The sequence below is a fragment of the Anarhichas minor genome, unplaced genomic scaffold, assembly GCF_050575085.1.
Source record: "Anarhichas minor isolate MPS153535 unplaced genomic scaffold, ASM5057508v1 ptg000006l, whole genome shotgun sequence".
Taxonomy (NCBI): Eukaryota; Metazoa; Chordata; class Actinopteri; order Perciformes; family Anarhichadidae; genus Anarhichas; species Anarhichas minor.
This window is the reverse complement of record NW_027466452.1, coordinates 3,023,613-3,037,284: the sequence shown is the minus strand read 5'-3', so window position 1 is coordinate 3,037,284 and position 13,672 is coordinate 3,023,613. Positions and strand designations below refer to the sequence as shown.

Below are 13,672 nucleotides of genomic sequence, written 5' to 3'. Positions count from 1 at the left end.
ACAGATGACTAAAACGTACACGGACCTAGAAATACGGAAGTATTCTCGTTTTTCGTTTCAAACCAAGAACGGGAAAACGGAAATGGGCGGTCGTATTTCCGTTTTTGGTTCTGAATTCAAAAACGGAAAAACCAAGAACCAAAGTCAAAAACGAGCCGAATTTCGTTCCTTTTTAGTTTTTTCCTTTAAAACGAGACGCAGAGCACAACATGTAACCCGGAAATAAGATTATTTCAAAATAAAAATGAATGAAAAAGTTAAATTTTTACTTGTTTATTTCGTCCAATCAAAGTATATTTATTTTGGTTCAAATACAGAGAAAAATTGTCTTTTCTAACACACGGGTCACCACGTATGCGCGGTCAACCGCGCGAGCTACTGCAAAACGCAGGCGAGCTAATTAGTTAATCTTCCAATTTATTTCTACTAAAGAAGCTAAAGCTGCAGTGCCATGATTTGGGGAACTTCCAAAACCTCGCGTCAAGCTGGAGACGCAACGGAAGGCGCGCACAGTGCGCGCTACACAGCAGATTGACAAGTGTCTGTCAGAGTTTGACAAACGCTTTCAAGACTTTGCTTTACTCGAGCCAGTCGCTACATTTATGTGCTACCCATTTCGGGAAGATTTTGAGGTTGATTCACTCGCATCAAAAATTGCAACACTGTTTCACCTGAACTCGTCTGGAGTAGAGGATGAGATTTTTACACTACAGGCTGACATTCAGCTGAAGTCCAGGGCTCATGGTCAGTTTGGGAACTTACTCACAGAGGAAAAGTACCCAAACATGAGGAAATGTGATACCTTCTTGACTGCATTATTCGGCTCTACTCATTTATGTGAGTCAGCCTTTTCCCACATAATGAATATTACTGGGCTTCCACATTAATCCTTGTTGTTGTTTCTGTTTATTACTTACATCTGTTTATATTGGTGTTTAGTGTAAGTTGATAACTGTACTTATAAATTCAGCTATTTTGAAGCGAGGACGCTTTTGTAAAGGGGGGGGGGGAAGATGTGTAAGACTGAAATCCTGTGATGATCAACTATCACCAATAGTTGGCGCTGTTTACGGGGTTTGATGTGATGGTGATAATGTGACGGGAGAGGAAGAGTAGCGGGAGAGTGTGATCTGACTTGGTGCGGTTCCGTGGAAGCTTGACTAAAGTTATGAGAAAAACCCAAAACGTGTTGGACTGATTAATTCCTTTATCATACACCCACGACGCTTACAATAATAATAATCAGTAACCAGCTAGCTAAGTTAGCTCAAAACACAAATATCAAAAGATCATGAACTCAACATTTTTAGTCAGACTGGGAGGAGGATTCTTTTTTAGTTCACTAAAATCTGAACAGCGTCTGTCTTGTCTGCAATGTGAGCGTGGTCTTACCAAAGTAGAGCACTTTGGAGCGGCATTATGAAACAGTGCACAGAAGCTCAGAGACGGATTAGTGCTACTGGGTTCATCATGTTGTACTAACACAGAGACATTTTCCTCTACTTCCTTTTTTATCATGTAGAATTCACCAGCAAGCGTTGTGGTGGAAGATGTTCAACATGAAAGAAGGGAGGGATGTTGCCTTGAAGATTGTGAGTTGTGTTGGGACCAGGACTCTACAGAGAATGGTATTCTGGACTCACTTGGAGGAGAAGGGCTTTGAACACAGAGACCTACTGCTGCACACTGATGTAAGATGGCTGAGCAGAGGAACATTGTTGTTGACATTCAGTGAGACTTTCTGAATCTTTCATTACATGCAGAAGATGCACAACTAGGGGACTACCAGTGGCTTTTGGATTCAGTGTTTGTGACAGATCTCCCTTTACTGTTCAACGAAGCTGATTTAGAGCTGCAGGATTATGATGAACATGTCATCAACAGGATCAGTGAAGGAAACACGTTTAAAAGACACAACTGCTGTCAAGTAGGCTTTAACGCTGTGAACTTTCCTCACATGCAGACAGAAGTGAAACATCAGGACAAAGACATTGTGCAGCTTGACATCTATGAGGAGCAACATGAGAACATAAGAAGAGCTTTAATGAGAGCTAAATAGTATCAGTGTTTCACCTGGACAGCTTTGCTGCTGAGAAAGAGATTCTCTCACTGCACATTTACATTGAGATCAAATCAAGGGAAACACCTGGCATGAATGAAGAGCTATGGGACTTATTGATGGAACACAAGTATCCACACCTCGGAAGATGTGCCTTGAACTTGATGAATAAACATGTCTCCACTTCAGCAACACCAGGTGCTGAGCCAGTAAAGTTAAACATGCAAACAAGTCACGTTTGAAAGCAGACAATGGGGAATCTAATGGTACACCGAATAAGGAAGAGACAGGTGAAGGCTCATGAAGGGATAGATAGAACCACCTCAGAGAGTGTTTTAGAGACAGATTACCAGGATCTAGTTAGGGAGGGACTGGACCAAAACATATGAAGTAGATTGGCACATAGATGATGTCACTGTTGGGCCTACCTGAGCAGGTAAGATCCACGATGTAGGGAGTGAAACATGATGTTAAACACTCTCTCAGAGCAGATCCAGACTGAAGACAGTTAGACTTGATAAACCACACAGATCTCCATGAGGACTCTCTCCGTCTGATAGAAACAGTAGAGCCACAGTCCAGATCTCTACAGGCAACAGCTGCTTCCTTCAGGTTCCAGATAGAGCCATATACTGGTCTCCAGTCTCCTTGATGTTTCATCTCAAGTGTTCCTGCACAGCGACTGTCTCCTCCCACCAACCTGACAGGTTCTGAACAGAAACAAGAGAGTCGTCAGTAAAAGAACAAAGTGAGTTTCAGTAGAACAGAAATGAACCAGATCACAGCTGCAGCTCCTCTTCTACCTGAGCAGGTGAGTCCAACAGCTTTGCCAGGTGAGCAGGTGTTTCTATCTGAGCCTGAGCTTCTGCAGTCCAGGAGAGCAGACTCATGGCCTCCACACTGGAACTCTTTGGTCCACATTGGAGCCTCCACTTCTCCATAGAGCGCCCCCTGGAGGACTGAAGGAGCCCTACAGCCAAGCTCCCTACAGACCACCTCTGCATCCTGCTGGTCAAAGTCATCACACACTGAGGACCACCACTGGTTAGACTGGTTAGACTGGTTAGACTTCACCTCCAGTCTGCCTGAGCACCGACTAGTCCCATTCACCAGCCTGACAGAGTCTGGAGAGATGATAGAAGATGAAAGAGAGCGAGATAAAAGACATCAGACACTAAATGAAGCTCTAGCGTAAGTTCAGTCAGGAAGACTATACTCTTGCATGCCTAAGCCCGTAGTTTATTTCTCATACATCTGCTATCACTCCTCGTGCATGCACACTCATTATTTCCTTGCTGTTATGGTTCGGGGCTGTCAATCATGATATCAGCTGTCTACATCAGCTGGTCTCTCTATCCAATAGCACAACGACACAATTACATCGTTAGCCTATCATCTTTCTGCTGTCTCTCCTAAATCTGATTGTCTCTCTTCCTTCAGTACGTTCATGCTGCTGTTATGCAACCCTCCATGACGTTCAGGTTGCTGTTACGCGCGCTCTCCATCAGCCCGGTGTCTGTGTGTTTTCATTATGATCCGACGCGATCGGAAAACGTCCACGTTACCTTTTTCCCGTCTCGTTTTTAGGAGCAAGCCGACGACCAGTTTCTCAGCAGAGAAAGCATCTTCCTCCTCTCATTTCCCTGCCGGGAATCTCACCGGTTACTCCGGGTCACTCTGTGCAGGTAACAACCTGTTCGGCACCACGCATTCTCCGGCTAAATCCAGAAAACGATCCATGCACGCCACAGGGCCAAAAATCCCTAAGCTCATGTCCTCAGCGCCGGCTCCTCGTGGCTGCAGCTTCATGCGCTCCGCATTCATTTACTTCAAGCCGCTCAACAATCAAGGTAAAGACCGGACCGTTTTGTCAATCTGATAAATATGGTCAGGCTGCTTCGTCAGAAGTTTTAGGTGCTGTCCAAACCGTAACTGCTTCATTTTCTTGGTGTTCCCCTGTTCAACGGAATAACTATTACCGTAAATAGTGGCGAAAACATTTGAAGCCAAGTGAAAGACAATGATGTCCAGATGCTCAACAAATGACAGCAGCCCTCCAGTCCGGAGCAGGAAGAGAGGCCAATGCCCGCCTCCAAGGCCAGCACTGACCATCATATCTCTCAATGTTGAAGGACTGTGTGCAACTTAAGAAGAACTTGTTGCAAAACTCTGCAAAGAATACCAGTGCGATATTCTCTGCCTACAGGAAACCCACCGCGGACCAAAAAACCATCGCCCCCGTGTGGAAGGTATGACCACCCTCATAGAAACACCACATGAGAAATATGGCAGCATCATGCTAGCAAAAAATGGGACATTCGCTGAATCAACATCAAAGAGCGATGAAAACAACATTGAAGTCCTAACCACTGAGCTCAGAGGAGTTACCACAGCCACAGCATGCAATGGGGATATGCCAACAACAACGAAGATGGAGATGCAGTGGAAATGTGGGCCGAAAACTACCAGCTTAATCTGATCCACGACGCAAGACAACCAAATTCCTTCCAGCGGATGATGGAGAGCAGGTTACAACCATGATATTGTGTTTGTCAGCCACAAGATCGCCGGATTAAGCAAAAAGCTGGTCTTGGAGCTACTGCCAAGGACCCAACACCATCCCATCGGCATCACAGTCAACGCTGCAATAACCCCAGCCACAGTCCCATTCCGAAGAAGATTCAACTTTGGAAAAGCGAACTGGGCTGACTTCCAAGAAGATCTTGAAAGGAAGATTGCCCATCTCCCAGCAGACTGCAGGAATTATGACAAATTCACTAAGCTTGTGCACGAAGCAGCCCGCAAGAACATCCCAAGAGGATGCCGCACTCAATACATCCCGGGCCTTAACGCTACAAGTACCGAACTGTACGAGCGATACCAACAGCTCTATGAATCTGACCCCTTTGCTGAAACTACCACCGAAGTAGGTGAGAGACTCAGACCTCCATTTCAGAACGCTGCCAGCTGAAGTGGAAAAACCTGCTGGAGACAACTGATATGGCAAAGAACAGCAAGAAAGCATGGCGCCTCATCCGAAAAATCAGCAACAATCCATCAACCGCAACTCAGCAACAGTATACGACCACTGCCAACCAAGTTGCGCACCAGCTGCTGCTCAATGGGAAACCCACCACTAAACATCCAAGACCAAAGGTAGACCGAGTAAAGCACTCCCAAACCATGGGACTGACCAAGCCGTTCTCCCCTGAAGAGTTCAATATCAGCATCAACACCCTTTAAAACCGGCAAAGCCATCAGACTGGATAACATTTTCACTGAAGAGATCAAGCATTTTGGACCTCTGATGAGGAAATGGATCCTCGAGCTGATGAATAAGTGCATGCTGACAAAAAACATCCCAAAAATCTGGAGGAAAACCAGGATTATTGCCCTTCTCAAACCAGGAAAAGACCCAGCGCATGCAAAGAGCTTCCGCCCAATCTCTCTGCTATGCCACCTCTACAAGCTGTTTGAACGCTTGATTCTCAACAGGCTTGCCCCTGTTGCTGAACCAGCCATCATACCTCAACAAGCCAGATTCCGACCTGGCAAATCTACAACAAGCCAACTTCTGAACCTCACTCATCACATTGAGAACGGATTCCAGAAAGGACTGGTAATAGTCTTTGTTGATCTGTCTGCCGCATATGACACTGTGAACCATTGCCTCCTCCTAAAAAAGATCTTGGAGTTGACAAAAGACCTGGCACTCACAGACCTCATTGAAGCCCTTCTGAATGACAGGCTCTTCTTTGTTGTCCTGAATAACAAGCAGTCACTGGCGACAGCAACGGAATGGCCTACCTCAAGGTAGTGTGCTGGCCCCACTACTTTATAACATCTACACCAGAGGTAGCCAACACGGTGCCCGCGGGCACCTGGTCGCCCGCAGGGACCATGTGAGTCGCCCGCAAGGCATGTTCTAAAAATAGCACTAGGTCCCCATGGAGCTCCGTCTAAAAATTGTAGTTTCTGTTCTTTTTGAATCAAAAACGCTTGCATTCATGTAGATTTTAAAAGGAAGAGGCCGACGCACCGCACTAGGTTTTCAGGTTCCGAATTGCGGGCGCTTCCCGTTGGCACCAGACGCGCCGCCCCCGCCGCGATCGCCTCGGAACAGGCCGCGGGGCAACAACTCGTGGGTGGCGGGGGTAGAGGCGAGGCAACGCAGTACGATCGAAAAGGCCCAGACTAGAGGTTTGAACGCAGGCGCTCAAAGACGCCCGCATGCCTCGGAGGGTTGGATCCCCCCCTCAGCTATAGACAATACTTTTTACTAGTTTCTTCGTGGAGAAAAAGGTACCCAAAAAAAAGCTGGTGACTACAGACTACAGGCCGGCATGCAGGCTTCATTGCGCAATGCAAAGTTGACCCAGATTTCCCAAAATGTGGTGATTAGTACTAATGTAATAGGATTTTTAAATTCATTTAAAAATGTGAAAGAGTTGATTTTTTATCTTACATAACTGATAATTTGTATAAACAAATATTTTTTTTTTTAGAAGTGATAATTTTTACAAAAATATAACAGGTGCGATTTTGAACAAAATACACAATCATTGTTAATAATTATTGTGAGGAATAATTAACATTGACATGTGATCAGTCTCTTCACATGATCTGTGAAGGTGATCTGTGCAACTTTGTTATTCAGGAAGTTTGTATCAAACAAGTAGCCCTTCGTAAACAAGTAGCCCTTCGTAGAAACAAGAGAGTCGTCAGTAAAGAAATTAATTTAATTAATAAAATATCAAACTAAAACTTGAATGCTGATTCTGCTTCACTGGTTCTTTATTTCTCTTTTCTTTCTCTATTTACCTGTTGATGTGTGAGTTCCTTCAGCCTGGAGTCCTGGAGAAATAGACACATATTTGTTGTTTTAAGTAAATATAATAGAAATGTATTTGCAATTTTCACCAAAAACCTATTGTGATGTTGTTACATTAATATTCAGACAGTTGAACCTGCATTAAAAAACAAGACTGTGTGGTGGCAGGGCGTGTTTGGGCGCAGCTGCAGAGGGGACAGAGTGGGGGAGCGGTTCATGGAACGGTGCCGGGAAGGGGCTAGCCCAGGGTGGGCAAACTTTTTGGCTCGGGGGCCACATTGAGTTTTAAAATTTGACAGACGGGCCGGGCCAGTAGCAGATGAATGGAGTGTTTGTGTGAACTAATGTAAATTACATGTAAAATTTAATTTCAGTGGGAACAGTGTTGTTGGTCACCCTTTTTAACCAGTGCGTCAACATTTGGTGTCAGTTTGGTTGTGGCAATTCTCAGAACAGATCTGAGGTGTTCATCAGTTAGCTGGGATCTTACACGGTATTTTTTTATCGCATTAATGCATATTTAATTGTGCACTTAATTATTAAGCAGTCATTTTTGACAGTGTTTTTAGTGTAAAGGTTAATGACTGTGGTCTTTTTAGCAGTTTGATTCTTTGACCAGATCATACAAATATTTGACTGTCACATCTAACATTATCAGAGCTCTGCTCTGTAATGTCTTTCCTTGTCTCTCCCCCCTGTGTCACGGTGTGGGTACATCTCACTGGCGTCAGGAAACATATCAGAATACCCTTATTTTATTGGCTAAACTGCATCACGTGACATGATTTACAACGCATTGGTCGGTGTTTTTCCTGCACCGCTGAACAAGTGCCGGAAAGGAGCGTGAATAACTCCGCTGCATGAAGCAAAGTTCAGCGACCCACTGAAAACGGGTCCGCGACGAACCACCAGTTGAGAATCACTGGTTTACAGGATCATGACGAGCGGTGAACAGCTGTTTGTGTGGCGTGTCTTCCGTCTCTTCCTGTTTCCTTCACCCACATTCCCCTGGGTCCTAAGCCCCTCCCTGTACAGCTTCTTATCACCCTCTTTGCACCAATGTACATTTATAACAAATACCACACATATTACACGGTAATCAGCGTTGTATATGTGTCAAACTCTATCGGTGCATCTCCGGTCTGTCTTTGTTCATCCTGCATCGCTCTGTTCTGTTCTTTAATGTAACGTTACTGGAGCGGCGGAGCCTCTCCAAGCTGTTAGCAGACTGTTGTGCTAGCAAGCAGGCTCGCGAGCGAGCTGTACTCAGCATGCAGTTCGGCGGTGAAATTTTATAAATGTACAATTATTGGTGTTACAAATTGTTTATGTGTCACAGACACATGTCTGTGTGCTGTGGTGTTTTTCTCTGTTAAAGAGCGTTAGTTGTGGGTTGTTAATTGTTGTGTTATAAAGTTATGACCATAGGGTTCCCTCTCAATACATATAAGAGAACTAGCGCTGACCGCAGAGCATTATCGGCTAAGAATACATTTAGCAGCCTGTTGAAAGCAGATACTGCCCACCCCTAGTCTTTATTATAGTATTGACAATTTTGTACCAATATTTGACGGGCCGGATTAAAACGCCCAACGGGCCGTAGTTTGCCCATGCCTGGGCTAGCCACAGGTGAAACCAATCCTTGATTGTCTCTCTCGTATATAAACATTAGGGACGGAGGCGCGCGAGAGAGAAGTGAGCAGGAGACAGGCTGGCAGGGCGACGGAGAATACGACAGACCATCCTCACTAGGATTCAGGAGTCATGGTTCGGATCATTTTTCGGATCAGCAAAGAGAAGGGGAGGAGTCGAATATAACTTTGCTTTCCATTTATTAAGTAAAGAAGTTCAAGAACACTGAAAGCAAAGAATTGTGGGCTATAGTCTCACATAAAAACAAAAATATTGAAGGTATCCAATTTGAAACAAAATTAAATAAATAAATCAAAATAAAACATTCAGGAATACTCAATTCTGTTTAAGTGCAACATGAATTATGTTGACTTGATACCCTCTTCCTTTAATCAATACTGAAAGAAAAAAAACAGCAAGTGTCTACAGCATCAAAAAAGTGAAAAAGAAAGAAAGCAGAGCAGACCGGCGCTGGCTTACACTGTTTTAACTAAACTGACTATGATATCCGGTCTATCCCAAGACGAGGATTGTAACCAATTAGATGTAGAGATACAATGGCGACTGGGTCCGCCCACTTACTGTCAAAAAGAAAAACTGCTCACGAGCGAGCAGATAAAAGACTAGCGAGCAGGTTTAAGCTTCGTGAGCGACTTTTGCTCGCGCCAGAGTAAATTCTGCTCGCACGAGACGAAATTTTGCTCGCGGAGTGATGTAAAATCGCTCGTCAAAGTAAAATACATGCGCGGGTGTTTGATTTTCAATGGATCTCATTTGCGCTCTCGGATTTTGACAGTGATTTGCCTTCATAGGCCATGCTCGATGTACGTTCGTATGGCTTTCTATGTAAACAATGCCTACATACCGTAATGGTTTTGTCTACCACGCTTACCCCGTCATTATAATTTACAGGGAAGCCAAAATGCTCCCAAACTTGCGACTTATAAGACGCCGGTGGCCTCTCAAGTTCCTCCGCTCCTCCGCTCGCCATGACTTTCACCGTTAAATACTCTTGACACGCTTCGTTCACGTGAACACACTACTGCTTTATATCTGTTCACTGACACTTTAAATTGATATTCAGGGACTTGTTACTTGAAAAGGAACACCAGCAGTAAAACTTTATTACACACTATGATGATTACACTATAAAAAAAAAAAAATACTCAGTTGATCCGCAGTTCACAAGTGATCCGAACCGTGAGGGGTGATCACGGATCGATCCGTGATCCGTTACACCACTAATCCTCACCAAAGCATATACGGCGGTGCGCTCGGGGGCACGGCAGGAGAGCGCACGGCCGAGAATAATTAAAGCTGCAAGCAGCGATGTACGGGTCTTCGCACCTTCCTGCGTCTCGGGGATACTGGAGGGATGCCGGCAGACGCGGCCATACATATCTGCGACCATCGTGCGCACAAGTTAGACGTATTTTTAATGCTTGGACTGTGTGACGCTGGAAATTATGTAGTGAAAATATTCCACCAGTTCCTGTATCCACTATGGGGCGCTAGAGAACACACGCAAACATGCATTATGTTGCTCTACATCAAGTAAAGACCACATCATGTAAATGTCATGTAAATCGGATTTAGTTTGTCACATAATGCTGTCTTCCTGTTGCCAGTAGGTGGTGCTATGACTTTGAGTGAAAATTGGCTTGTAGACATCCTCAGGCCATGACTGTCGTCAAGTAAGGCAAGTTTGGGACAGATTTGAGCAAGTCCAGTGGAGTTATATCAGCTTGTTGTTTAATGGCGAATCACGTACAATGGCCGCCACGCCACGGCTACGCCATTCCATCAAACATAAAGCTTTGAGTATCTTTTAATTGTAAAGGTCTTTTGATTGTACTGACCAAATTTGAAAAGGATCTGACAAAAGTCTCTAGGAGGAGTTTGTTAAAGTATAGCGACTAGAAATCAAGGGAAAATTCACACAAAAATTAAAATGGCCGACTTCCTGTTAATTTTAGAGCATTATCCCAATACACTTTTTTAAAATCTTCATGTGATACATGTTCCTACCAAATTTCATACATGTAGGTCAAACGTAGTGCTGGGGCTGCGTTTTGTGGAGTTACATCAGGTTGTTGTTTAACAGCGAATCACGTAAAATGGCCGCCACGGCTACGCCATTCCATCAAACGTAAAGCTTTGAGTAACTTTTAATAGCAAAGGTCTTTAGATTATACTGACCAAATTTGAAGTGGATCTGACCAAATGTCATACATGTAGGTCAAACGTAGCGCTGGGGCTGCGATTTTGAATATTTGTAGGGGGCGCTATCGAGGCAATTTGAAAGGGTCAAGCCAAAAAGCCATATGAAATATTTATTTCCATCACCTATGACACCTGTGCAAAGTTCCAAGGCTTGTCGAGCATCCTAAGTCACAGAAAAATAAGCTTCATTTTTCATGGCGAATGACGCGTTGCCACGGCAACAGCGTTTAACAACAACTCACAATATTCATGATGAAGCGTCATCAATGTCTTACAAATTACCTTACCACATTTGAGACTGATCTAGGTAACTTCCTAGTCGGAGTACATGAAAGTATAAAGCTTGTCATTTCCTTTTGCCAGTAGGTGGCGCTATGACTTTGTGAAAATATTGCCATGGAAATGTGCTCAGGCCTGGACCAGCATCATGCATAACAATTTTGGGGCAGGTTGAATAAAGTATCTTGGAGTTACAACAACTTCCTCTTTCATGGCGAACAGCACGAAATGTGCGTGACATGGGCGTCACATAAAACGAAGGTCGTTCAATGTCAGTAGACCATTTTAGTAACTTTTCATCATTAATGTCTTTAGATCATCTTGACCAAATTTGAAGTTGATCGTATAAATTCTGTGGGAGGAGTTCGTTAAAGTACAATGCCTGAAAACGATGAAAAATGCCTAAAAATGCAAAGAAATGGGAGTATTACTGCATCGCCCCCTAGTGGTTGTATGGAATGAAAATTTGAGGGCATGTTACAGGACACAATGTGAACATATGCTACAGATTTCGTGATGATAGGCCATATGGTTTTGAAGTTATATATATTGCTGTAGAAGGCCACGCCCTATGAAGTTCATTGGTCCATATATTCTTAATACAATGACATATCAATTAGCTTTTAGTAACTTTTGATTATATAGATCCAATACTGATCCACAGTCAATTTGGTACCAATCAGACACAGCGTGTAGGAGGAGTTTGCCAAAATGTGTTTTTCACAAAATTCAAAATGGAGGAAAATTTTGGTAGGCGGAGCTTAGGGTTCTGATTGGCTTTTTTGTAGAGTAGGCGGCGCTGGGGCTGCTCTTTTGAAATATTGTAGGGGGCGCTATAGAGGCAATTTAAAACGACCAATAAAAAAAATCATATAAACTATTTCTTCCAATGACCTGCGACACATGTACAAAGTTCCATGAGTTTTTGAGCATCCCAACCCACTAAACCATCAGCTTCCTTTTTCATGGCAAACTATGCGTCGCCACGGCAACAGCGTTCAACGAAAACTCACAGAATTCATGATGAGGCATCATCAATGTCTTAAGGCTATCCTTACCAAATTTTAGACTCATCAGGTCACCTGGCTAGGAGGAATAATTAAAAGTATACAATATGACATTTCCTTTAGCCAGTAGGCGGCGCTATGAATTATTGAATTTTTTTCAATTGAAGTATGTTTAGGCTTGAAGTAGCTTCATCGAAAAGAAGTTTTGTGCGGATTGGATAATGTACCTTGGAGTTATAACAACTTATAAGAACTTATTTTTTCATAAACAACGAGGCAAAATGGCCGCCACGTCAAGGTTCTTTGATGAAAACTCTCGATTTTGATAACTTTTAATCACAAAGGTCTTAAGAGCATCCTGACCAAAGTAGAAGTTGATCGCTTAAAATCTGTAGGAGGAGTCTGTTAAAGTGCGAAGGCTGAAATCTGCAAAAAGTGACAAAAAGCACAAATTCGAGGGCTTACTGTAGCGCCCCCTAGTTGTTGAATGCAAAATAAATCTCAGGGTATGTTAGAGGATGCAATGTGCACATATGCTGAAAATCTGGTAATTTTAGGACAAACGGTTGAGAAGTTATATGTATTGATTTTAAGCCACGCCCCTAAGAAGTTTATTGGTACATATCTTGTAAACGAAAAGAGATATCAAAAAGCTTTTGTTGACTTTTGATGACGTAGATCCAGTAATGATCCACAGCAAATTTGGTAGTAATGGGACTAAGCATGTAGGAGGAGTTCAGAGAAATGTGTTTTACACTAAATTCAATATGGCGGAAAATCTAAGTAGGCGGAGCTTAGGGGTCTGATTGACTTTTTTGTAGCTCTAGCTCAAGTGGACCCACGGTGGTAACAAGAGTCTGTTACACTGTGTTTTCGACATCTCCTTCTGTTTCAGCCAATCGCAGAAGAGTGAATTAAAGGGTCATATATTTTGTGACAATACGACAAACAAGAAATGTTTTATTTTTTAAATTTAAATTCTTATTAACAAGGGCTTCCCTCAGAAGGCAGACCATCCTGAGGGGAGGGGCTAAAAAAAGAGAAATGTCCAAAGTTAAGAAGACATAATAACAACATATTATATTGATTATTATCAGGCAGCATAGAAAAAGGTTTAAAATGGTTCAGCCAATCAGAGGCAGCGAGTCATGATTGTCTCTCAGTACTCAGTGATGAATACATTGTGTTTCCTTTGAGTGCTTCACAATAAAAGTCCCCATTGTGATTGTCTTGTTGAGGTGTTGTGTGTGTGTATGTGTGCGTGTGTGTATGTGTTCTCTGATTTAAAGATACAACAGTAATATTGTAATAAAACACATCTTCTCTAAATCAGAGTCCTACCTGAGCTCCACAGCAACAGCAGCAGCATCAACAGGTGATCCATGACGTCCAGGTAGACCGTCTCTCTGACCGTCTCTCTGAACGTCTCTTTGTCCATCTCTGTGTCTGTGTGCTGTCCTCGGTGTATATCTGCGTACAGGAAGAGGTGGAGCTTTACTGATGGCTTATCTGTCTTTAGTTTTACAGAGAAGAGTCTCTGTCACATGATCAGCTTCTTCTGTCCACCATGTTTCCAGTGTGACCAGTGGATCAGACACTTCTTCACTCTGGTGTCTTGTTCTCACTTTGGTCGAACACCAA

General features: G+C 43.4%; 1 protein-coding gene across 1 annotated transcript; it reads right to left on the bottom strand.

Annotated features, from left to right (window-relative positions):
- Positions 1–2,419: 2,419 nt before the first annotated feature.
- LOC142934089 (CD5 antigen-like) lies at positions 2,420–13,469 on the bottom strand. Its single transcript, XM_076078492.1, has 3 exons — positions 13,373–13,469; positions 2,863–3,183; positions 2,420–2,769 (listed from the first exon to the last, which is right to left on the bottom strand). The coding sequence occupies exons 1-3, from the start codon at positions 13,467–13,469 to the stop codon at positions 2,420–2,422; spliced, it is 768 nt and encodes a 255-aa protein (XP_075934607.1).
- Positions 13,470–13,672: the final 203 nt, after the last annotated feature.

Bases quoted from the DNA above. Each gene is read 5' to 3' on its own strand.
- LOC142934089 (XM_076078492.1), bottom strand. From the start codon at position 13,469: ATGGACAAAGAGACGTTCAGAGAGACGGTCAGAGAGACGGTCTACCTG. The intron at 3,184-13,372 runs GTAGGACTCTGA...TCATCTCTCCAG, and splicing joins GCTGTTGCTGTGGAGCTCAG to ACTCTGTCAGGCTGGTGAAT. The intron at 2,770-2,862 runs GTAGAAGAGGAG...GTTTCTGTTCAG, and splicing joins TGTTGGACTCACCTGCTCAG to AACCTGTCAGGTTGGTGGGA.